At 34.6% G+C, this 22,677-nt stretch overlaps 3 protein-coding genes across 3 annotated transcripts in view; 2 read left to right on the top strand and 1 right to left on the bottom strand.

Annotated features, from left to right (window-relative positions):
- Window positions 1–125: 125 nt before the first annotated feature.
- On the top strand, window positions 126–1,934 carry LOC115887978 (WD repeat-containing protein 92). The gene is made up of 5 exons (XM_030907554.1): window positions 126–455; window positions 512–642; window positions 708–925; window positions 1,050–1,282; window positions 1,699–1,934. Exons 1-5 carry the CDS (start codon window positions 172–174, stop codon window positions 1,904–1,906), a joined length of 1,074 nt encoding a protein of 357 aa, XP_030763414.1. The 5' UTR covers window positions 126–171; the 3' UTR covers window positions 1,907–1,934.
- A 107-nt stretch (window positions 1,935–2,041) lies between these two features.
- Window positions 2,042–3,329, bottom strand: LOC115887981 (JNK1/MAPK8-associated membrane protein). Its single transcript, XM_030907557.1, has 5 exons — window positions 3,034–3,329; window positions 2,772–2,984; window positions 2,547–2,716; window positions 2,237–2,495; window positions 2,042–2,180 (listed from the first exon to the last, which is right to left on the bottom strand). The coding sequence occupies exons 1-5, from the start codon at window positions 3,276–3,278 to the stop codon at window positions 2,150–2,152; spliced, it is 918 nt and encodes a 305-aa protein (XP_030763417.1). The 5' UTR covers window positions 3,279–3,329; the 3' UTR covers window positions 2,042–2,149.
- Window positions 3,330–3,632: 303 nt separating this feature from the next.
- The window catches only part of LOC115887969 (serine/threonine-protein phosphatase 2A 56 kDa regulatory subunit epsilon isoform), a 50,263-nt gene continuing 31,218 nt past the window's right edge, over window positions 3,633–22,677 (top strand). The window contains exon 1 of the mRNA XM_030907542.1: window positions 3,633–4,310. Within this exon, the coding sequence (XP_030763402.1) occupies window positions 4,172–4,310 (139 nt within the window). The 5' untranslated portion in view covers window positions 3,633–4,171. The remainder of the gene's footprint in view (window positions 4,311–22,677) is intronic.

Here is a 22,677-nt window from a genome sequence, read left to right as displayed (position 1 = left end):
ATAAATAAATTGTATGATTTCAAAAAATAGTATATCGATATTGTAAAACGTATTTTCCTTCATTCAGATGAAGACGTACAGATGTCGCTGCATGTTTCCGTTTGATCGATAAATTAGCTCTCTGCTATATAAACTTTTCAAAAATTGTCTGGATTTTAAACTTTTTAAACCATGGAGACTTTCGCAAAACCGCAAATAATTTGTCACAACGAAAAAACTTTAGATTATGCAATTCACGACGTAAAATGGATACCGTGTTCTGCTAAATTCGTTGCCGTAGGAGGGAAATCTAACGGAGCAGGCATCGCCGAAATTTACTCAATATCAAGCGACGGTGTTCAAAAATTGGACGAATTCTTCCGCAAAGATTATTTTAAATGTTGTACTTTCGATGCTTCCAGTTTGAGAAACAGACATTTAGCTACGGGCGATTTTTCTGGTAGATTACAAGTGTGGTGAGTACAGATAAGGTTTGTTTTTCAAATGATTTATAATTTTTTGAGATAAAAAGGGACCTGGAGGATACTTTGTTGCCAGTATACCAGACTTCTGTTCATACAGCCGTAATAAACTCTATAGATGGTGTTGCAGGACAAAGTGCCAATTGCGGAGCGCCAGAAATAGTAACAGGATCTCGAGATGGTATACAAATATTCTTTCAAAATAACTAATTTTTTAAAAAGAAAATATTGTTATCGTTTCTTTAGGATGCGTAATGGTTTGGGATGTGCGTCAGAAAGATGTGCCTGTGGCCAAATTCACCCCTCTCGAAGGGCAAGCTGGTAGGGATTGTTGGTGTGTGGTCTTCGGCAATTCTTACAACAACGAGGAAAGAATTGTAGTAGCTGGTTATGATAACGGCGATGTAAAGATGTTCGATCTGAAAACTATGAGCGTCAGATGGTCGAAATGCCTAAAAAATGGGGTAATTTATAGTTTTTATCTCTCTGTCGTATTCATTTAAATATAGACCATGCAAATAAAGCGACCAGGGCCAGTATATTCTCTCAATGGACAGACTGAGAATAATGTTTATAAAAATCTTTCAGGTGGTGAATTTACAATTCGACCGCAAAGATATCCCGATGAATAAACTCTTAGTGACGACGCTGGAATCAAAAATTTTCTGTTTCGATGTACGTACTGAACATCCCAAGAAGGGTTTTGCTCATTTAACTGAAAAAGCTCACGATTCTACCATTTGGCAAGTGAAACATCTGCCTCAAAACAGGGAGATTTTCATGACGACAGGCGGCTCTGGCAGCCTTTGTTTATGGAAGTAGTACGTATTTCATTTATACAGGGTGGCCCAGATACAGAGTTCTGCAGCAGTGCCTCGGGCATCTGTAGGTCCTATAAACAAGAACCTAGGAATTTTGTGTAAGTGCATACTTAAAGTATGTATTAGGACCTATTTCAGGAAAATCCTTTAACTTATACAGGGTTGCTCAAAAAAGTATGAGTCAATTGGATTGATTTTCTTTGCTTCATACGTAATTATTACTTTACATAGTCCTAAGGTCCTAAGAATGTATTCAATTTGATTTAATAACTTCAGAGATACAAATAAATTAATGAAAAAATTGTATTTTTCAAAATACATTTTAGGAACAAAATTCCTAAGTTTTTTATTATAGGAGCTTCAGATTCCAGACTTACTTTTGCAGGACCCTGTGTAATATCTTAATGTCTTTTTAGTAATTACCCTGCAAAAAGGGTTGAAGAAGACTCAGATGGGATACCTTACGGAGTAATTGGAGAATTGCAACAACTACAAAACGCTGTTCTATCTAACCAGCCAATAACAGCTTTTGATTGGTGTGTCGATAAGTTAGGGCTATCTGTATGCTCCGCCTACGATCAAACTTTGAGAGTTCTCATAACGACTAAACTGAATTTATATTAAAACGTTTTTTAACCTTAATTTATTACATTAAAACAATTACTATATGTACAATATTGTTTCATTATAAAAAATAAATAAAATTCTTATACAATAACTTCTTAGAAGATACCTTCAGTGAGCTGTCCGTCTAGTGGCGCCAGCTCTATTGTTATTATTGTTATTATTATTACCAAAAGTATAAGTTAAAACGTAGTTTCCAGATTCATCCCTTACACTCGTAGTGGTTATAGTGTTAACTTTCTGCTATAAGTAGAATTTTGCAGGGTCTGTAAATCTATGTACACAATTTTCAGTAAAAATAATCTAAAATAACATAACTCTGTACTTTACCTGGAAGTGAATACATAAAACAATGCTGGAAGGGGCACAAGTAACATAAGAAGACTATGGAGTAATGGTTGATTCAACTGAGTTATCGAAATTATTCCGTAAGCATGGAGACACCAATGTCCTAGGAGAATAACGATGTTTCTCGGTTGAGTCACAGTAGTTCTGATCAATGCTGTAACACTTTGTTCTATTTTAACTGCAAAATGTGCGGCAGATGATATCACTGATATAATCACGATCAAATATGGAAAAGCGTAATCTAAAACAATAAATGTATTAAATTTTAATAAGATAAATATGTTTAACGTACAAATTAAGCCTCCTATAACTGCGTGAGTTAAAGCTAAAATGGGTATAAAATACATAGCAGCGTATATAGACATTTTTCCTCTTTTTGAAAAAAACTTTTTGCAAACCCATGGTCTTATTAACAACATGAACGCCAAGGACAATATATAAAAAAGAAACACTATAGTATACCTAAAAGAAAGCACTTACTAAACGTACTATTACAAAAAAGTATAATTATACTCACAGAGGATATACAGCTTCTTGTGTACAATACACTTTTTCATCATAATTTGGAGTAGGATTATGAAACAATGTATACCAATCAGATAATGATTTTGTTGGGCAACTGTAAATCTGAAAGCTCCCTATAGGGTCTGTAAGTAACAATGCTAAAATACAGGATAGAAGAACTTCAATTAGAGCTGTGAAATGCAAGCTTAAAACATAGACGCTGAAACTGGAATAATTTGTTAACACTTCAGATTTAATTTCCTTAATGATTTTACCTTCTTCGCATAGCAATCATGTCGATAAAAAACCAATGAAGTATTAATACAATCAGTACCATAAACCCTAAATACAACCAGTCATAAAGTTGAGGACTATCTGTACAAGGCTCGCAAATGAATGTCAGGTCGTTTCTTCTGTAGCCTCTGGGACATGACCCGCACTCACTGAATTTATCATCGTCTAATTGAATTTTTCCACAGTACCATCCTGGGCAAGACATATTTTGTTCATTCCAAAACATGGAAGTTTTGTATTTTGAATGAATTTATTTGAAAAATAGGTTAGAGCAGTAACTGTCATTAGTGTCATATATTGACAATCGTTAACATTTTTTTCCGAAAAGACATTTCGTCGTTCGGCATGAAAATCAATCCGATTGGTCGGATGGTTTGATGCCTCAAATATGATTGGTTGTTATGATTATAGACCAGAAATTGATATCTTGAGAAAAAAAGTTTTTTAAAAAAAATAGGATTATTTTTAGTTAAGAAAAATATATTATTAATTTACAGTATATGTTTTTATTAAAGTCTGTGTGCTTTGATTAAATTCGAGTGGTTTAAAGATGGTGAACTGACTAGGCTCGTACCCCCCATCTATGTTCAGCCCTAGGCACTTTCTAGCTTCGGTGTCACTCGGTGTGCAAAAATTATCAGTAAAAAAGTAAGTTTTTCGGTTGTAATTTTCGTTTTTTATCGTTGAAAAAGACGTGCATCGGCAGGTTTAAAGTGCGGAAAATGTGTAGTGTCGCGCGTAAAGTGCAGCGGTCGACGGGAACAGTGCTTTTTGTGCAGAATTAACCAGCTGATGGCGGGTGGACTTGCCAAACGACCCAGTGATCCCGACAGTGTGAAGAAGGTGTGATTCGCCGTCTTTTCGCGGATTCCAGGCGCCGAAACGGGGGACCTTTTCCGCGTAGCCGTCGGCAAGTGCGAGAAAAGTGGAACTCGAGGCAAATCGGCCTAGAGAACACGCCTCTGCCGCCGCGAGAGCCCTCAAATGCTGTTGTCGGGGTTCGTTTGATGTTGACCTGTCTGTCGGTGGTGCAATGCCGTTTGCGACCCCCGCGTAATTCGTCCATTAAACGTCGTCTCTCCGCCTGCCACCATACAGCCTCCCGAACAGCACAGCAGCATGTCTACCACGCCGTTCGTAGACAGGATCGATCCCTTCGCCAAGCGGTCGCTGAAGAAAAAGACGAAAAAGTCGCAGGGCAGCTCCCGGTACAGGAACTCGCAGGACGTGGAGTTGCAGCCCCTGCCCTTCCTCAAAGGTACATCGACATTTACGCACCCATTTAAAGCCTTTAAATAGAAACCAGTTTGGTTTTGTGTGCCGTCGTCCCCGTAGTAGTAGCGTCATCTGTCAAAAATTGAATAAAAAACCGTTTGCCAGACATCGGCGGAGCGTTATCTGAAAGTGGGGCCCCCGAAAACGATTGCGAAAGCGGCAAATCCGTCTGTTTTTCTAAGGTATCGATTTTTCTCGGGCGCCGGGAGTTTTATTTGCAACTACCTAGTCCCTGGTTCCCGTAATTTGGCTGAGAAAATTCGGAAATCAATCGAAAAAACAAAACACTTTCTAGGCGTGTTGTTTTAGAAATAGAATACCTAAGTCGAGTGTATTGGAGTGGGTTTTTGAGATAAGTTCGACTTCTAGCGTGTTCCTTTCAATATCGCAAATAATCTGTTTCTTGTACCTATTTAGTAGCTTGTTTGTTTATCCATTATCGGGCGGATTTTATTGGCCAATCGAATGTGCTGTAAAAATTGAAGGAGGCGATAACGAGGCGCTTTAATTTGTTTTTTTTTGTTTACATTTAAACAGGATAAAATAATGTAAATGTATAACAATTTAATATTGACGTTAAAATCAGAGTTAATTTTTAAAAAATTGTCATTTCAAGTAATCTACTCGATGATTAAATGAATTAATAATTGAGTGAGCAACAGGAGATAGTATTCATTGCAGACTTGACTTGATAGGGATACCTAGAAATCTTGATTTTCATACGATGATTTATTAAATTTTGTTGACACAAATACACAGTATGATCGAATAAAAGGGTGGCCAGGTGGCTTGGATTGTATTGTATCGTATGATCGAAAAAAAACAGCGTCTAAGACGGCCGGGAAATGACAATAGATGATAATTTTGGCGAGGTCAATCTCTACCTTAACACTAATACACTAATTATAGAAAGATTAAAAAAGAATAGAACGTAATTCCAAAAAATTATTTTTCTCAATTTTTAAATTAGGTACACCATTTAAAAATCATTTTTACTCAATATAAAAATATAGCCATCGCTGACGCCGTTTTTTTTTTTCGATCATACGGTATATCTATGATCTAAAATAAAAGGAGTCAAGGCAGTTATTGTTTTCCTATTTTTATAAAGTTTAATTTTGATTCATGGGTGTATCCTCGGGTTTATCTTTCAGAGAAATAATTATTGAATTTAGAGTTTCTAATATTTTTAAATTTTTGAAAGCTCAGTGCTTTTGTGTCATAGTATCTACTTGGTTGAATTAAGCAAAAGCCTAGGAAATACCGTATGATCGAAAAAAACGGCCTCCAGTTGGCTCGGAAATAAACATCAATGACAATACCCATATAATTTTACATAATATAAAATCTTCATTTCATAGCTATCGCTGACGGCGTTTTTTCGGTCATGTTGTATCAATTGATATTGACAAATTCATAGGTTCTTCAGCTCTTCAGTTTTTAATTTAAAAATAGGTACAGGGTGGGTCAAATTTGACGCTTTTACAGGGAAACACCCTTTTCTATAGGAGATAGACGAAAACTAATATCGGTGTCTAGAGCTCAATTTTTATCAAAAACATGATGGTGAAAACCGTACATCTATATCTGTTACCGTTTCGGAGTTACGGGGTGTTTTTCAAAAATGTGCATTGTTAACAAATCCCTGTAACTTTTTTGCTGTGGAAAATTTTATTTTTTTGCGAAAACATTTCCAAAGCACCTTTTTACGTAGATTTTAACTATTTTTTAAAAATTCGCCCACTAAGTAGTAAGGCTGTAAACCAAAAAAATTCTAGCTGTGAGCAGCAATTAAAACGAATTCAATTAATCTCGAAATTGGCTGCAAAAATTTGCTGATTACTTCAACGTTCTGAGGCGGTGCGTCGGCTTGCTGGAAAAATATGTTTTCGAGTTCCATTAAGGGCATATCATCAATAAGGGGTCCAAAGCCTACTAGTTAAAAGTGGCGAATTTTAAAAATTTTGTATTTCGAAGGGGACTATAACAAAATATCAAGTGTGCTATATTTTTGGACAGGTCATTTTAAGTTCTTTTCACTTAATTAAAAATACACAGGGTGTCCCAAATAAAAAAAATCATTTTTTCTGTTGCTAACTCTTAAATTATTAATTTAAAAAATATATATACTTAAATTCTACGCAAAAAGGTGCTTTGGAAATGTTTTCACAAAAATTCAAAATTTTCCATAGCAAAACAGTTATAGCGATTTGTTAAAAATGCACATTTTTGAAAAACACGCGGTTTTCACTGTTGTGTTATGGGATTAATAATACACGGTCGATTATAATAAAGAATTATTTATTCTTTTACTAGAAACACGCACTCGGAAGGTATCTATGCAACTGAACTCTAACTATTTAAAATATGTACAACTTCACTAACAAAGAACGCATTTAGGCACAGCTGTATAGGGCCGATCATCTTACATAGCAGTTTTTGTTTATGCAGGGTTGTTCACCACATACGACACGGAGTATTGTAGCTAAACGATTATATTTTTACAAATTTTAAGTTTTGGGTTCGATGAAGGACTATTAGAGGTACAATTTAAAAATAATTTGACAAGATACAGAGTGTCCCAAATAAGTAAAAAATATCAAAGTTGTATTTTTTTAAATGAAACACCCTGTATATTATTACATTTTTAGTTTCTACGATTAAAATAAAGGTAAATTTGATTAAGGTTTATTATACTTAAACCTTACTTATAATAACTTACTTAACTTTATAATAAATTCCATAGCGGCTATGTGTTCTTTATTGTTAAGGTGCTCTCCCAGGAAACAGAGGGGGCCAAGAGATTCGCGGCAAAATGCATTATTTTAAGAGCCATACGTTTTCTATTTTGTAAGGCGGTGAAGCATTCTTTTTCTTCTGATTTAAGAATAGGCATTCTTGATATACTTTCGTTAAATGTTTGCTCAATGTCTTTACCGCAATTTTGAGACCGAATATTTCGGAAATTTCTGAAATTTCCTGCAAAATTCGAATGGAAATATTCGCTACCAACATCACTACACCTACCCCTAATATTTTAAATCGCAATCCCTATTTCTTTTACCATTTTTGTGTTTCTTATAGAATTCTACATAAACTGCATTATTTTTTATTATAAGGAACAGAAAAATGGTAAAAGAAATAGGGGTTGCCATTTAAAATTTTAGGGGTAGGTGCCCTGGGGGTCAAAGGGTTGAAAGTAACACGACAACAAATGCCTCAAAAATTGTCCCCCTTGATATGTAAATTGACGTATTTCTCGCCAAATTTTCATACTATCATCGGTAGAGGTAATATTAAATACTGTTCGATTTCAAATTGTCACCCTGTAGATGCATTTTAGGTTATTTTAAAAGAGGAAATTCCCGGTTCTTTTGAGACATCCCAGAACCGCGACTAGAAAAACAACCAAAATCTGCTAGTACCGAAATTCCCCGTACCGGGTGCGTCTCAAAAGTTACTCACCCTTATAAGTTTTTTTTATTTTTTCAGATAAAAAAAAACGAGATTTGGTAGGTTAGTATATGACATAAATTAAGATTGATTGACGTATTCAATTGTTTTTGGTTACTTCCTGTTTCACCGGAAATGACCACAACTTTGGATTTTTAATGGCACCCTCAGTATATTTTTACTTTATTCGATAGAAATTGAAAATAAAGGCATTTGTATACAAACATCAAAATTTTGAGAGAATCCCCACAGATACCAATGAAGGTGTTTGAATATAGAATTTTCGATATCCGGCAGCCTTGACCGTGGTCTGATCTCCACAGATCTAGTTTTCGAATATTAAAATACCACGATCGACGTATTCAAATCATCATACACTACGTAGGTCAAAAAAACGGTATTTTCTTAGATCTATGCACGCTACTATGGTTCAAGGTCGTCGCAAATATTTCGCCGTCATTTCCAGAGTAGAGAAGTAACAAGGAATGCCATTCATTTAGCTACAGTGTGTATTTAAGATGTATTTATGAATCAAAACATCAGTAAAGTGGTTTGGTAGAAAAATAACTTCTTGCTAGGGAATCGGCATAGAAGAAATAAATTGCTACTAAAAAAATGATCCTAAAACAATTCTAATAGAGTAGGATTTAGCCCACTTATTATGATTGGAATTATTGAAAACTGATTTGCCAGCACTGGCAGGGTAGTGATACCGTGTAGACACTTTTGCGTGCCAGTGATTGGCACATGTTGACTATTGGCATTAAGTTGATATTTTCGGAATTTGTTGATTAAAGTACCGTATGATCGAAAAAAAATGGCGTCAAAGACGGCTGTGAAATGTCAATAAAAAATTTTGGCGAGGTCAATCCCTAGATGTCATTTAGGTACTAAAAATTGACGTAAAACTTGTCAAAAAATAACACTAATTATAGAGAGATTAAAAAAGGATAGAACGTTTGCGGAAACACAAATCTATTCTCAAAAACTACACCATTTGAAAATAATTTTTACTCAATATAAAAATAAATGTTCAATAAATGTTCAAAAAAAATAAAGAGTACGGCCTAAGTAAATGCCGTCTAGGGCTTGACCCCGGTAAAATTATCATCGATTGTTATTCCCTAGCCGTGTCCGACGCCGCTTTTTTTTCGATCATACGGTACATTAATGTATAATACGAATAGTAGTTTACCAAGCGCATTAATCTGAAGGACACCGGTTTCAAAATTTAAATTGCTTGATTTATGACCGTTAAATTTTGCAAATTGCCTTGCAAGATTGTTAAATGGGATCTTAACAAATTATTACGTAAACGGCGAATTCCATAAAATTGAAGTTTTGATAGTAGACGTTCATGATTCACGTAGTCAACTGTCTACGTGAGTTACTTCATGGAGAATAAACATGTTTGTAAACATTATCTAGAATGTAGAATGAGTAAAAAGGGGGGTTAATCCCTCCTTCCTTGAGTCATCACACAATCTATAACCCATCATACCCCTGTTGTAGAGGGGACAGGGTATTTCCCATCCTCCTCTGACAACAGTTCTTCCTCCGAGGGTACACACCCTTCCACGGTTTGAGTTTGGCCCTCTGTGCCGCTCTTCACAGTCTAGGAGCTTGCCTCCCCGTCTGAGGAACCCGTGAGGTGGAGGCTGGAGGATCTGTCTCCATTTTCTCCACCTCTTTAACTTGGTCTCTCCGTAGACCTGATACCGGTGTTGTCCCGTATCTATAATAGAGGATATGTCCCTTTTTCTTGATTGCCTCCTTGGATTTGAGGTCAATTCCTATTGTGAGGACATGATCATGACCCTTCTCCCTCGAGTTGCTGACTCGCCAACTCGATGTCCTTACATTGAAGTTCTGACCCTGGATAAGGCTCAGCAGGTAGGTGGTGTCTTTCCCCTTGCTCCTCGGCAGAAAGACCGTTATGGCTGCCCCTTTCGGGATGTTTTCTCCCTTCACTGCAACTAGTTCCGGCCCTTGCCAATTTTTAAGCTTAGGTGCGATTTCCACCAACCAATTCGCCGATTCTTGAGATACACAATCTATGAGGATCATGCCCACCCAAAACGCAGCTGACCCACATTTTGTAGATCGTTGTGTTCAGATCCGATCGCTACTACTTCGTCCAGTATAGCCTCTTCTAGAGACGTTTGCGCGGTCAGAGCAACGGTGGTCAGAGCAACGGTGGTCAGAGCAACCTCTGGAAAATCCTTTGGCAGCACCGCCATTTTCACTTGTCCAGCAATAGCGGCAAAGCTGGTGATACGTCCCTGCTTGCCTCCCGGTGTTGGACGGCTTTCCATCCTGGCTTTTTTCTCTCCCTGTCGGATAAGAGGTGAGAGGTTCTCGCTCTCTCTCTTGCCCTTTGATGGAGACGAGTCAGGTTGTTTCTTGGTTTCTTCACTTTCCCCTTTTCGGAGGAGTTTTTGCTTCTTCTGGAGCGAGTCCTTCGTGGAGCAGTCGGAGGTATCTCCGTGCTTCTGCTCCGCTAAGACCTACTCTCAGAGGATCGTCTAGCCCGCCTGGTTGACCCAGGCCGGTTAGACGAAACCGTAGCTTATGTCGCTTATTGGGTCTACAGGTAGGCTCCCGACCCTTGCTGGAGAAAGTGGTAGCTTGTGTGCCAGTTGTGGAGGATGATGTCAAGCAAGTGTCAGCCGCCCCTCCTGTAGTTTCCTTTGGATTTAGACCCTTGGAACTTTCATATGTAATGTTCCCAGTGTCGCTAGGGGACTTCCCCACAGCGTCACCGGTGGTGTTTTTAATACTCGATCTCATAGTGTTCCCACGAGTCGCTAGGGATAATCGGCCCACTTCTACAGAGCCCCGCATGCAGAAGTAAGGGGTAAATACAGTGGGGTGCCCCCTGATGCCCCAAGGTTGAGGCCAGTAATGGCTAGTCCTCTATCTAGCCCCGCATCCCTTTGACCTGGTTTCGCCATCGTAAGATTTAGGTTTTTGGTGAGGTTGTCTCCTCACAAAAGACCCCCCACACCCTCTACCCGCGATTTTTTTTTAGAATTGATAATTTTAAAAATCCGTATTGCCATCTCTTGCCTTTATACAAGCTTCTATACGCGCTGGCATGTTTCTTATTAAATTATCACCGTTGTCTTGCATGAATAAGCTGTGCGATATTTCCCGGATTGTTTCGACGAGCTCTAGTGCTTCTTTTGAGCTGGTCCCACAAGTGGTCGATAGGGTTTAGATCTGGTGGACATACAGGCCAGTCCAAAACTATGACACCTTTCGTTTCAAGACATTCTCTAGCCACTCTGCTGGTATAGGGAGGTGCATTATCGTTTATCGGTGCATTTTTCTACACGAGACGACGTCATCTGTCTTTTTTCTGTCATCGTCTGTCGAAATCTTACCTGAGTAAAAAGTAAAGCAGTATAGTAAGTATAGTACCAACCGTTGCCATATTTTGTCACAAGCCTTGGAAATCTCTCTATCCAAATACTAAACGATATTTTATTATATTTTATTAATGATTATAGTAGCTGTTAAAGTTGTATCGCAGGCCTTGAGAATAAATAATCTATTAAGCTAACATTAGATAATAAAATATATATTGCTTATTGAATTTTATTATTTTACTGTTGCTTCCTATGCTCGTTCCTGTTGCAATAAATGTATTTTGAAACTAAATAATCGTTTATTCAAAACACTACCTAGATTTTTCAATAGAATAGTAATACCGTAATCCTTTTTTAAAATACATTTTTTATTTTTATTTTGGAACTCTTCCAAATCACGCAAACCGTTTTTTTTTGTTTCCACCATTTGACAGCTAATAAATAAAAGCGTTTTTAAATTTGACATTTGCTTGTTATGACTCATAGAAAATAAAACAGAACCGTTTTGAGGAGCATTTGGTTTTATTATTCGAGTAAATAAGGGGTTTTGTGTGGCTTTAAGGTGTATTTATTCTATTTTATCGTTATTGATGGTTATATTTGGTTGTATTGCCGCCGCATTTCACAAAGGAAGGAAAGGTTGCGTGATTCTTGTTTTCCATTGTTAAGTTTTCGTGTTTTGAATACCGTAGAATGTCTAGAGGGGGTTGTTAATGAAGACAATTAAATTATGTTGGTTTTGTTTGTTTTGGTTTTAGTTAATTCTTGGATTGTTTTAAAGGAAGGCGGTTTTGCAGACGTTTTAACAAACTATTTTATTAATAATAACACTAACCAAATTTTATACCTTAAAGGTTGATTAATTAACTTTAATCTTAATTTTTTTAAACAAGTACCTTTTGACATTATTTTTCTGCATTACTAAAATTCATTATTTACCTATCGTGTGATGTCGATATTTTACAGCTACTCCAGTTTTTAGTATATGTTTAGTACGATCCTTGTACCATATACGATGCGCTTATTGATGGTAACTTTATTGGTGTATAAGACTTTCTGCCTGGGCAGCGAGTATGAACTCTAAACTGTCTACAGTTAATGTTCCCTCGATTTTTCCTCCACTTGACTTCAAAAGACACAAAACACACGTAATAACACGAATCAAAATGCATCATCTTCCAAAACGCAAATATTTAAGATAAGTTGACACAAAATTATAACCTATAATTTGGCAAGACTTTGACAAGCCTCAAAAATCTAAAGGCGAGTTCATACGCATCGGCGCGCGGCGCCCGTTTGTCGTTCATCGTTCCTTCAAACCGATCAAATTGAAATATGATCTGTCATTTTTGAAATGAACCAATAAAATTGGTTAAAAACAACAAGAGACCACGCATGACGGATTTATATTTAAACCCATCCATAGTTAACTTAAAAAATATTAGAAACTATTTTTAGTAAAATAAATAGATTGGTATGGGCCGTCATCTGCTTTTCTTCTGTCATTGTCTGCCGAAATCTTACCTGAGAAAAAAAAACAGAGGTACGGTACGGGTATCAATTTGAAGTTTTTGCGTATTCTAAGGAATTTTTATGGAAACCATTGTAAACAATAAATAAATAATATAGAACAGCCTTGTGCATTAAGAAAAAAATGTAATAAAACCGGGAATAGGGAATAAATGGAACGGCGAAGCAGAAAATAATAATAATCCGCTCCAGACGTGTCGCCGGGGGAGCGTAGGAAGAGGGGAATGCGTCCCTGACAGCGAAAAAAAACAGGGAACCAGGAGGAATGTTCCCTCGGGACGTCGGAAATCCGATCGAGGCTTCGGTAATAAAGTTAGTAGGTTTAGAGGGACGGAGGTCTGAGTTTTCTTTAATTTTTATAACGCCTTTTAGGGGTGTTTCTATGTATGATGTAGTATGGAAATGAGAAAGAATCTGCGCATAGTGAGTATGGGGCTTAAATAATGTCTATATCTATGGGGACGAGTTCATTTCTTGAAAAAAAAACGGGTATATTGCCATTAAATGAGAAGTCAACCGTTGTATATTCTAGTTTCATCAAACTGACTTCAAAAATATATAAACTAACACAAATGGAGCTTAATAACATTTTTGAAAAAGTTAACAAATAATGGTGGTCGATTTTTCAACTAGAGACTGTTAAAGCAAATAGACAATATTAATGATCCAATGTATGAACTGTATGTATCATCCAATGTATGAAAAAGGAGTAAGTTTCATTTGATTATCTCTGTTAGGTCTACCCTACCTGATCAACTTTGAGTGACAGCGCTGCCAGATTGTGATGGATTTATGAGATGAATCTTAATTTAAAATTGACAAACAATATATTTATTATATTATTTTTTTAAGATTTTTACCGTTTATTTTTAATTTAATAACTAATATTTTAGTAATTAATTGATTTATTTGTTTTATGTAGCTTATTTTACTTATTACATATTAGCAAAACTAGTCCATTATAAAGATTATTCTAAGCGTTATTATGAGTTATTTATTTATTTATTGATATACATCTTCCAACGCCATAAGTGGTAATAACATGTAAAAGGGCGATATTAATGCACAAACTAATAATCACAGAATTTATTAAAAACTAACGTAGAAATAACTTTGAAAGTGGTGTAATGTGCTTATCAATCAAACTTATTTCTCTGACTGCAGTCAAGGGCTAATAAAGGACCTTTATTGTCACGTTCTCGTTTAAAATAGTTTATCAGGAAAGCTACAAGCTCTTTGCTACGACTGTTTAAATGCTTCGGAATATTTTCAACACACAATTTCAAGAAATGCATACAAAAACAAAAATAAAATACAGAATAATGACTGACATTAGGATAATTGTCAAATAATAAACGACAACCTTGCTGAAAACGGCGCAATGTGACCAACATAGCGATAATAAAATTCGGTTTAAGCTAATGTTTGCAGCTTTAATCTAAGTAAATTATCTGTTACAATCATTTGCTCTATAAAGTAAAATGAAGTGCTGCTCGGTATCTTAAATTATACAACAAATTTAAACATTTTCGCCAAAATTTTATTTAGTCAGGTTTATAGACTGTAGTGTCATTGTCGATATGGATTGATGACGTGCATAGGAAAATGTTTTGCGATTACAATAGGTTTGAATTTAAAATAACAATAATTTGAACGATTTTATAACAAACGGAAATAGTTTTCTTTTTTATGATTTCCCTGTTTGATATTCAATCAGTTGACTTTCCTTAATCTATATAAACCAAAATTCAAGATCATGTTTTTGTCAATTTTACACGTTTTATTGTTTATCTCGAAAAGTATTACAGATTGGAATACGTTAGTATAATAGAAAAATTATCAGATATAAAAGTAGTTTCGAAAAATGTAATAATATACCAGGTGTTCCATTTAAAATAACAAAGATGTTACCACTTTTAGCTTGAAGCGGCAACTAAAAAATTGCCTTTATGCAAAAATCTAAATTTTCAAAAACCTCCATAAATGCCAAACGTGCCATGGTTATGAATCACCCTGCACAGGGTGTCATTGAAATGGTGTAATAAAAAATAAATTTATGAAAGTTATGGCGGTTTAAAAGTAACTAAGTAGTTATTAAATAATTAATTGGAAAATCAAAAATTTCATGATTTTTAAAACATCTTATTTGCTTTAAATAACGTCTTAGTTGCTTTTAAAATCTTTTTTGGTTTTAAAAAAATTTGGTTTTCTCAGTGCCGATTAATACTGAAGAGCAACTACGGCAACGCATTTTTGACTGTTCCAATCAAATTCGGACACATAGACAAACAGAAAAATTAAAAGACTGCCAGAAGACATACGACGCGCAGGCAAATGTACCTGTAGCGCATCGACGCAAGTGCCGAAATACGTCCATCTAGCTATCTGTGTTTCGACACTAGTCCGTTAGTCTTAGCATATTCAGAAAGAACACGCTAACCTCCAGCGTTGCCAATTTGGGGAATTCCCCAAATTTTGGAGAATCCGGAGCCGATTGGGAGTTTTGTGGGATTTTAGCAATAGGGGCGAAAATAAGGGAGTTTCAACATTTTATTGCTGATTGAAAATGGCGTAAAATTTTAGCTTTAAAAACGGAGCGGGACGATATATCTTTCCCAACTTAAAAATTATAATCTGCTTTTTACTTGTGCTTCCCTTTGCAAATGCTTCAGTTGAAAGAAAATTTAGTGACCTCAAATTATTTAATGACTACTAGGGAAGGGATTAAAAAATAAGGAGGTAATTTACAGTTTAATCTCTCTAACATATATAATAAATATTGTATTTTTATTAAAATTATTTTTTTTGTTAAAATAATCATATGGGGAATTTTTGGCGAATCGGGACATTTTTCTCCCCAAATTGGCGAATTTAATTTAGATTTTTGGGTAGTTTAGAAAATTGACATTGGCAACGCCGCTAACCTCATTCTTTTGTTTGTTGTTTGTTCAAAAAGCGGCACGCGGCGTAGTACAAGGCTTGATCATTTTTCAAGAAATTTTTGATTGTTAATTTTATTTTTCTGCAATAGCAGACAAAGGTAAGAAAGGTAATGTCCATGCCTAAGTTTTTATTTCACTGGCTATTCTTTCTAGAAATTATACCATCCAGCCCTCCTATTTAATTATTAAATGAAAGTGTGAAAGAGATATCAAGGGCTATTCTGTTAAAATATCATCCGACCAGTCTAGGCCCTGTTGTGAACCAGAAGGTCTGCTAAGTTCATAGAAATAGAAGGGATAGAGAATGAGCTTCAACATGCGCGGAAGGTCTAATCAAGTTGGGCGCCATATTCCAGGTCTCCGTGTCATTTTGTATATAGGTGGTAATCTATAAGTAATCAAATATCAATTTGCTGTTTTCAACCATACGGGGGGCAATTTAAATTTAGTGAAATTCTATCATTTATTATGGTTAGTTAACATTAATATGATTTATTTAATTATCAGTTTCAAAACTGCGTACAATATTGGTATATAATACACTAAATATAAGAATATTCTGACAAAAGACGCTACGGACAGATGACCTTTTCGTCGTTAAACACTCGAAATGCCATTAAATAAGTATTTAAATTATTTCATGTTTACTTATACAGAATTACGCGTTTCAATTTAAAATTTTTGCAAATTTGGTAAAAATTGTTCTAAACAACTTTTTGTTCAAGTTGTATATTCATAAAAAACATTTGGTGCATAATTATTTTTGATGATTACTTACTTTGTATTTTTAATATAAACCTAGAAAAAATGTTTTTGTTTTATTTTTTTTTATTCGTCCCTTCAAATTGTGTTACCAAAAATTGTTACGTAACATGTCTTCTAACAAATATTTTCATAATACATAAACATCATTGATTTTATTATGGGTATTATTATTAGTATTTATCCTGGTTTTGTCGACAAAAAAACTCAGTCTTGTAATAGAACATCAATTTTATATTTCGTAAAATTATTTTGATACAAATTCAATTTGTCAAAATTCAAGTCATTAATATATTGATAAACAACCCAAATTATTCCTAAATATTTTATTGTAAAAAAAACTGTTACCGGTAAGTTTGTAAAACACATTATGGTTTGTCGTAATACTAGAAAAAATCATTTATTTTTTGCACAAAAGAAGCTTGTCGATCATTATTTGTCCATAACAAAATTCTGTATGTACAACATACATATACCTAATTTATTATTAAGAAAATTAGATTATATGATCTCAGAATTTTAAGAATTTTTTTTTAAGATAAAACAGTTTCTTCTCAACTGTAATATTGTCAACTTTGGCCTGTATTTTATCTATTTAAAAACCTGGGATTGACAATCTCCTTACTAAAATACATACTAGAAGGTACCGATTAAGTTTCATTGCATCAAATACCTTTGCTATAAATCCTGGCTCACAATTTAAGGCCATTGCAAAATGCTTTTGAACTTCATCATAGATTTTACAAGAATAAAAGTGTAATATTGAAACAAAGTAACATTGTAAGCTTCATGACTAATAGTCTCATTTTTAACACTCTTTAAATATCATCTCGTTAACAATTATGAATATTATATGATTTTTCTCAGTGATTTGTGGCACAGATACAAATTAATATATGCCCCATAACAGTTTTTAAATAAGAAACTTCTGCCCACAGATTTAATTTTCTTATTGGCATAATACCCTTTCTTCCTATATAAATCTTGCCATTTTTTCAGTCCAATGTTCCTTGTTTTTACAGTTGTAGAAACACTAAAAATGTTGACTATAGAACTCGATACTATGTTTGAAAAAGCCTTCATACCTGTAACTGTGCATAAATCTAATTAACTGAATTCTCCTCCTCTTGACACTCTGAACACGGCTGCTGCTAATGTTAGAAATATTTAGCACAAAACTACAACTACCTACAACAAACTTTACAATAAAAGTGTTAAATTTTCGCTGTTCGATTAAAATACCCTATCTTATGTTTTCTTTTCCTCCAAATAATCTTCTTGTCAAGTAAGGACCAATCTTATTTGATATATTTCTGGTACACTTGAACTTGTGCTTTCATGGACACTATAAGAGTGCACTGTTTTACAGAAGCACGAACACTGATTCCAAGTATCTTCTTCCTCCACACGTAATAAAAACATCCTCTTTAAATGGCCACATCATACACTTATTTTTGACCATTCCCAATTACAATCACGATTTTTACAAATCGCCTTTAGGAAAACTAAAAATAAACAGTTTTGAATCATCTGTAAACACAATTATGTTGTATAAACTTACACATGAAAACTAATCATTATTCCCGGCGTATTAGCTTTCTTAGAATGACTATGAATATACAACAAGCCTTTTTGAATTAGTGTTTAGAATAATTGAGATAATAATAAATTTTAACTAGATAACAACACAAACGAAAAACAAAACAAAACAAACAGATGTCAATTACAGAGGGGAAGTGACAGCGAGACCTGGAAGATGTCTGCCATCTTGCCGTCGACAAAAATTTGGATGCGCACTCGTCGAAGCTCATTCTCCCACTTCCATATCTCTGGCTAAGTTGGATGTTGGATATAGGATGGAAGGAATATCATGGCCGAGAACAAGGCATAATTGTATGTCCCTTGATGTAGGGGGGTAGGTTTGTTTCTAATAGGCAGTAAAACCAAAAAATTCTACTGTGAATCTTCATATTATAGGCCTGTAAAGGTAAATAATTCCTGGAGCCATCTCGAGGTATAGTACTCAAGTCGGAGCGAATCACTTGATAGCACGATGAAAAGAAATAATAGCCATCATAAAACTGTAAATATGTATATAACTAGTACAATGTAGCTATTTAACTGTAAGTACAATGTAGCTAGGTATTTAGTAGAATAGGGGTATTATAAATTAATACAAAATACAATAATTGGTCATTCTTTCCATTCCCATTCAATTCTTCCCGTTTAATCGTTTTCCCATAAAAAAAGGAAAATTAAAATTAAGAGTGCCCTTAACCAAAAATAGTGAAATAAATGGAGATAGTCAAATTTTATATTAGCGTGTAAGACTTTGAATAAAAAGGTGTAAAAGGATTATAAATGCTGTATTTATATCCTTTAGTATCATGATAATATAAAATTTGAGTAGATATCTCCATTTATATCACTGTTTTTGGTTAAGGGCACTCTTAGTTTTAATTGCCTTAAAAATAATAGGTATAATAATAATTTAAATCTCCCGCTCTTTCATAGTTCGTACCTGTAGCCAAGTAGAGGGCGCTAAAAGCGCAATCTCCCAACATTTTACCACGCGATTCACCACTCTCTAAACTATTAACTTTCTCTATGTTCGGACAGCAACAAGGATATTCCACAGGGTACGCAGATCGTGGAGAAGAAGATCAGATGTCTACATTGAAATGAATGGTGGTCACTTTGAACATTTACTATGAATGAATTAAGGAATGCATTATTTTAATAAGGAATTTTGGTAATTGGATTATTTTGTTTTTTAAAGCAATAGATGTTTTAAAAATCATGAAATGTTGATTTTTCAATTAATTATTTAATAATTACTTGGTTACTTTTGAACCGCCATAACTTTCATAAGTTTATGTTGATTAACCAGTTAGCAACCCATCAGAGCAAACTCTTTGCCTTCAATTTTCTCGAAAACCATCTCGTTCTTTAAGCCTACAATTTTAAAACAACCGTTTTTTAAATTCACCCTTTCAGTGCCTCTAACTCCTCTAACTGTTAAACTTATAGGAACTTTTTTTACTATTTCTAGGAGTACTATCACCCCCCGATTTTTTTACACCATTTCAATGACACCCTGTATCACGAACACGCTAAACAAATATTGACTAAAAGGGTGAAATTGAAGAAAGCCAAACGTTAAACGCAGCAAAAAAAACTAAACTAATAATAGGTAATAAGGATTCCGTTCGAGACGTGTTGCCAGAGGGTCGGTTGTGTCATTGTAGGGGTTGGACTGGGAGGGGATGTTCCCCAGGGATGACGGAAATCCGATAGCGGCTTCGGGAATAAAGTTAGTGGGTTTAGAGAGATGGAGGTCGGGGTTTTTCATTAGAACGCGTTTTTCAATGTTTTTTTTTGCTGACGGTGTAATATGACAGTGCAGATGGAAAGATTTTCTGTAATTTTCTAGGTATTTTTTAATTTAAGAAGAAATTTAGGTGGTATTAAAGACGTAGGTACCTATATCGGGTTGATCAAAAAATTAAACTTTTAGTTAATCGAGGGCGTGATTTTTAAATTCATTATTGCCAATTATGGACATATTCGGCCCGGTCTGACTAACTGGGATTTAAATTTCTCGTTGGGGATTCAGGTGGTAACTCTGCTGTAAAAAATGTCAAGTTGTCACATTTATTTATACCCGGTACTCAAAAGTGGCGCACTCCTATAATTTTTTTATTTTTTCAGATAAAACAACGATATTTGGTATGTTAGTATACGACATAAATTTGGATTGATTGACATATTCGATTAAATAGTTTTTAACACCCTGTATCTCGAGAAGGAAGCTTTAAATCTTGTTGACATGAACTTTTTGTTTTATTTTTGCAAGTTCTATCGTCTATTAAATTTTCCCGATTAAAATCTGTGACACCCTGTATAAGTGTGTGGTATCAAATTATTCGGAAAAAAATGCTTTTTCCAAATATGCTAATGAGCAATGAGCCACCCTCGTTCCGTTTGAAAAAATTGATATATGATTAAAAATACGATTTGGGCTTTTAACCGGCCAGGACAAGACACTAAAAACATTAGACGATCAAATCTATTTTTCCAAGGCTCCTTGATTAAAAATTAGTGTTTTTAACACAGCCATGGCACTCTAGATTGAAATTTAAAATAGAATTTGTTTTTGAGTGACTGTGTCAAAAATTGACGTATGATATGTCATTCGATTCAGAGTGTCATTTTCTATCGAATAAAGTAAAAAAATACCGAGGGTGCCATTAAAAAGTCAAAAGTTGTAGTCGTTTCCGGTGAAACCGGAAGTGACCGAAAACAATTGAATACGTCAATCAATCCCAATTTTTGTCATATTTTAACATACCAAATCTCGTTGTTTTATCTGAAAAAATAAAAAAGTTATAAGGGTGGGCCACTTTTGAGACGCACCCGGTATACGTCCTGACATTGTCATTCGTTTTGACATTTTAGTTTTGTATTACGAGTTTTTGGTTTAAATGAATTGCGTGTTGTGATATTGGGATTGTGACCTTTTTAGTGCGAAGTGTACAAGATAGCTTAATAGCCGTTGCAAAAAACTCATCGCAACCTATTAGAATATTTTGAACGGGAAAGTGGATGGAAATGGCTTTTTATGTTCCTTAAGTGCTATTAAAGAGGTGAGTTTTGTTGATGTAAATAATAACTGTTTATACAGGGTGTTTCAAAAAATATATGCCATCTCTCAAGGAGATTCCCCACGTAAAAATAAGATTTATTTTTTATATCAACATAGTAGGTCCGATTCCGCTTTGTTTCGTACCTACAGGGTGTTAAAGTTTTAATAATCTTTCGATTTATTATAAATTTCTTCCAAGTAATCTTGGTGATTCGATTGAAATTTTGAGGGTAAAAGTTACTACCAGTGCTACATATTTTAATGCTAAAAAAGTGTCGATAAATTTATCTGGGACATGTGGGAATGTGGGTTATCGCAGATGTCCCACATGATGTACTCACACACTCACATAGGTTTTCTAGAACTGAGCTTTTGTGGAAATTATTTATTATTTTCATGTCGGCATCATTACATAAAAAAGGGAAATATTTTTACTTTAGCTCATTCTTGCGTATTGTTTACTGTACTTATATGTACGTATGTGTACGCACATACCTTAGCCATATTTAGTCACACCTTATTGGTTGAAGGTATTGTATGAGAAAAATATTTGCGAAAATTCAGTTTATAATTCGCCCAGTATCAAAATCACGAGGTATTTTGACACAATTTCAATCTTGGTGCTTTTAAATGCTTGAGTTACACACAAATTGTGATTGTTAACGGTAATTTCCTACGATTTTCAAGTTCAAAGATGTTGGTGTATCGAGAAAACAAAGATAACAGGGTTGTCCGTGAAAAATTCATTTGTATACATATTACGATATATTAGGGGAGAGCGGGTACAGTTGTAACAGTTTTTAGAAATTTATTTTTCAAAAATAGAATGAGAAATTTAGATATTTAGATATTTATCATCAAAATGCACATAAGAAATCGAAGGTATATTCACCTATGTAGTCTTAAAAAAGGCAACAGTGGTGTGATGACATGTGTTACAATTGTACCCCGCGGTGGTACAGTTGTAACATAGAGGAGGGACAAATGTAACGTCTTTAGTATATTGATTTTTCATCTGAAGCAAATAAAATTTTAGCTCCTAGAATCTGACAAACGTTAAGATATGATTTGGATGCATTCAAACAATAATAATTGCTAGAAAATGAATGCCAACTTTTATTTACAATATGTGAAAAAACTGGTTCAGACAGCAATCTTTAAAGGTTATACCTATTCTATAGAATTTTTTCTAAGAATAATTCTAACCTAGTCACAATTGTAGATTTTTCCAAACAGCGTTCTAAAAAAAACTAATGCGCCTATAAAAAATACAATATTAAAAACAAGATAATTAAAAACTTTAAAAAAATATCAACTTGCTAATTTCCCTTTTTTTTCAAAAAATGCTTTTTCTTGTTGGGGATAAAATTCGAGTATGTGGATTGTAACCACTTTAGGAGTTTCACCAGCTTGTATTTTTTTTAAATAACGGAAAAGTGTTACATGACAGAGGTCCAAACTTCTAGCAACTTGTCGAAATCCAAGATTTTCGTTCACAACCAAACCCGCAGCTCTTTTTATAAGTTGTTTTGTAGGTCCCTTATCACTATTAATTATTTTTACTTAGGCATGTTAATTAAAAAAATGAGTACATCTAACGAAACAATGGGTAGGTATCATTGTAACATGTTACAAAAGTACCCTTTG

This window comes from Sitophilus oryzae, unplaced genomic scaffold (assembly GCF_002938485.1).
Source record: "Sitophilus oryzae breed Bouriz unplaced genomic scaffold, Soryzae_2.0 scaffold_682_pilon_pilon, whole genome shotgun sequence".
Classification (NCBI taxonomy): domain Eukaryota; kingdom Metazoa; phylum Arthropoda; class Insecta; order Coleoptera; family Curculionidae; genus Sitophilus; species Sitophilus oryzae.
This window is presented reverse-complemented; position numbering and strand designations above follow the sequence as displayed.

What these genes read in the sequence shown, in the direction of transcription:
- LOC115887978 (XM_030907554.1), top strand. Translation starts at nt 172, where the DNA reads ATGGAGACTTTCGCAAAACCGCAAATAATTTGTCACAACGAAAAAACT. An exon ending in CGAAATGCCTAAAAAATGGG is followed by an intron (nt 926 to 1,049) that starts GTAATTTATAGT and finishes AAAATCTTTCAG; the next exon opens with GTGGTGAATTTACAATTCGA. An exon ending in AGCCTTTGTTTATGGAAGTA is followed by an intron (nt 1,283 to 1,698) that starts GTACGTATTTCA and finishes ATGTCTTTTTAG; the next exon opens with TAATTACCCTGCAAAAAGGG.
- LOC115887981 (XM_030907557.1), bottom strand. Translation starts at nt 3,278, where the DNA reads ATGTTTTGGAATGAACAAAATATGTCTTGCCCAGGATGGTACTGTGGA. An exon ending in ATGATTGCTATGCGAAGAAG is followed by an intron (nt 2,985 to 3,033) that starts GTAAAATCATTA and finishes AAATTATTCCAG; the next exon opens with TTTCAGCGTCTATGTTTTAA. An exon ending in AGTTATAGGAGGCTTAATTT is followed by an intron (nt 2,496 to 2,546) that starts GTACGTTAAACA and finishes TTATTGTTTTAG; the next exon opens with ATTACGCTTTTCCATATTTG.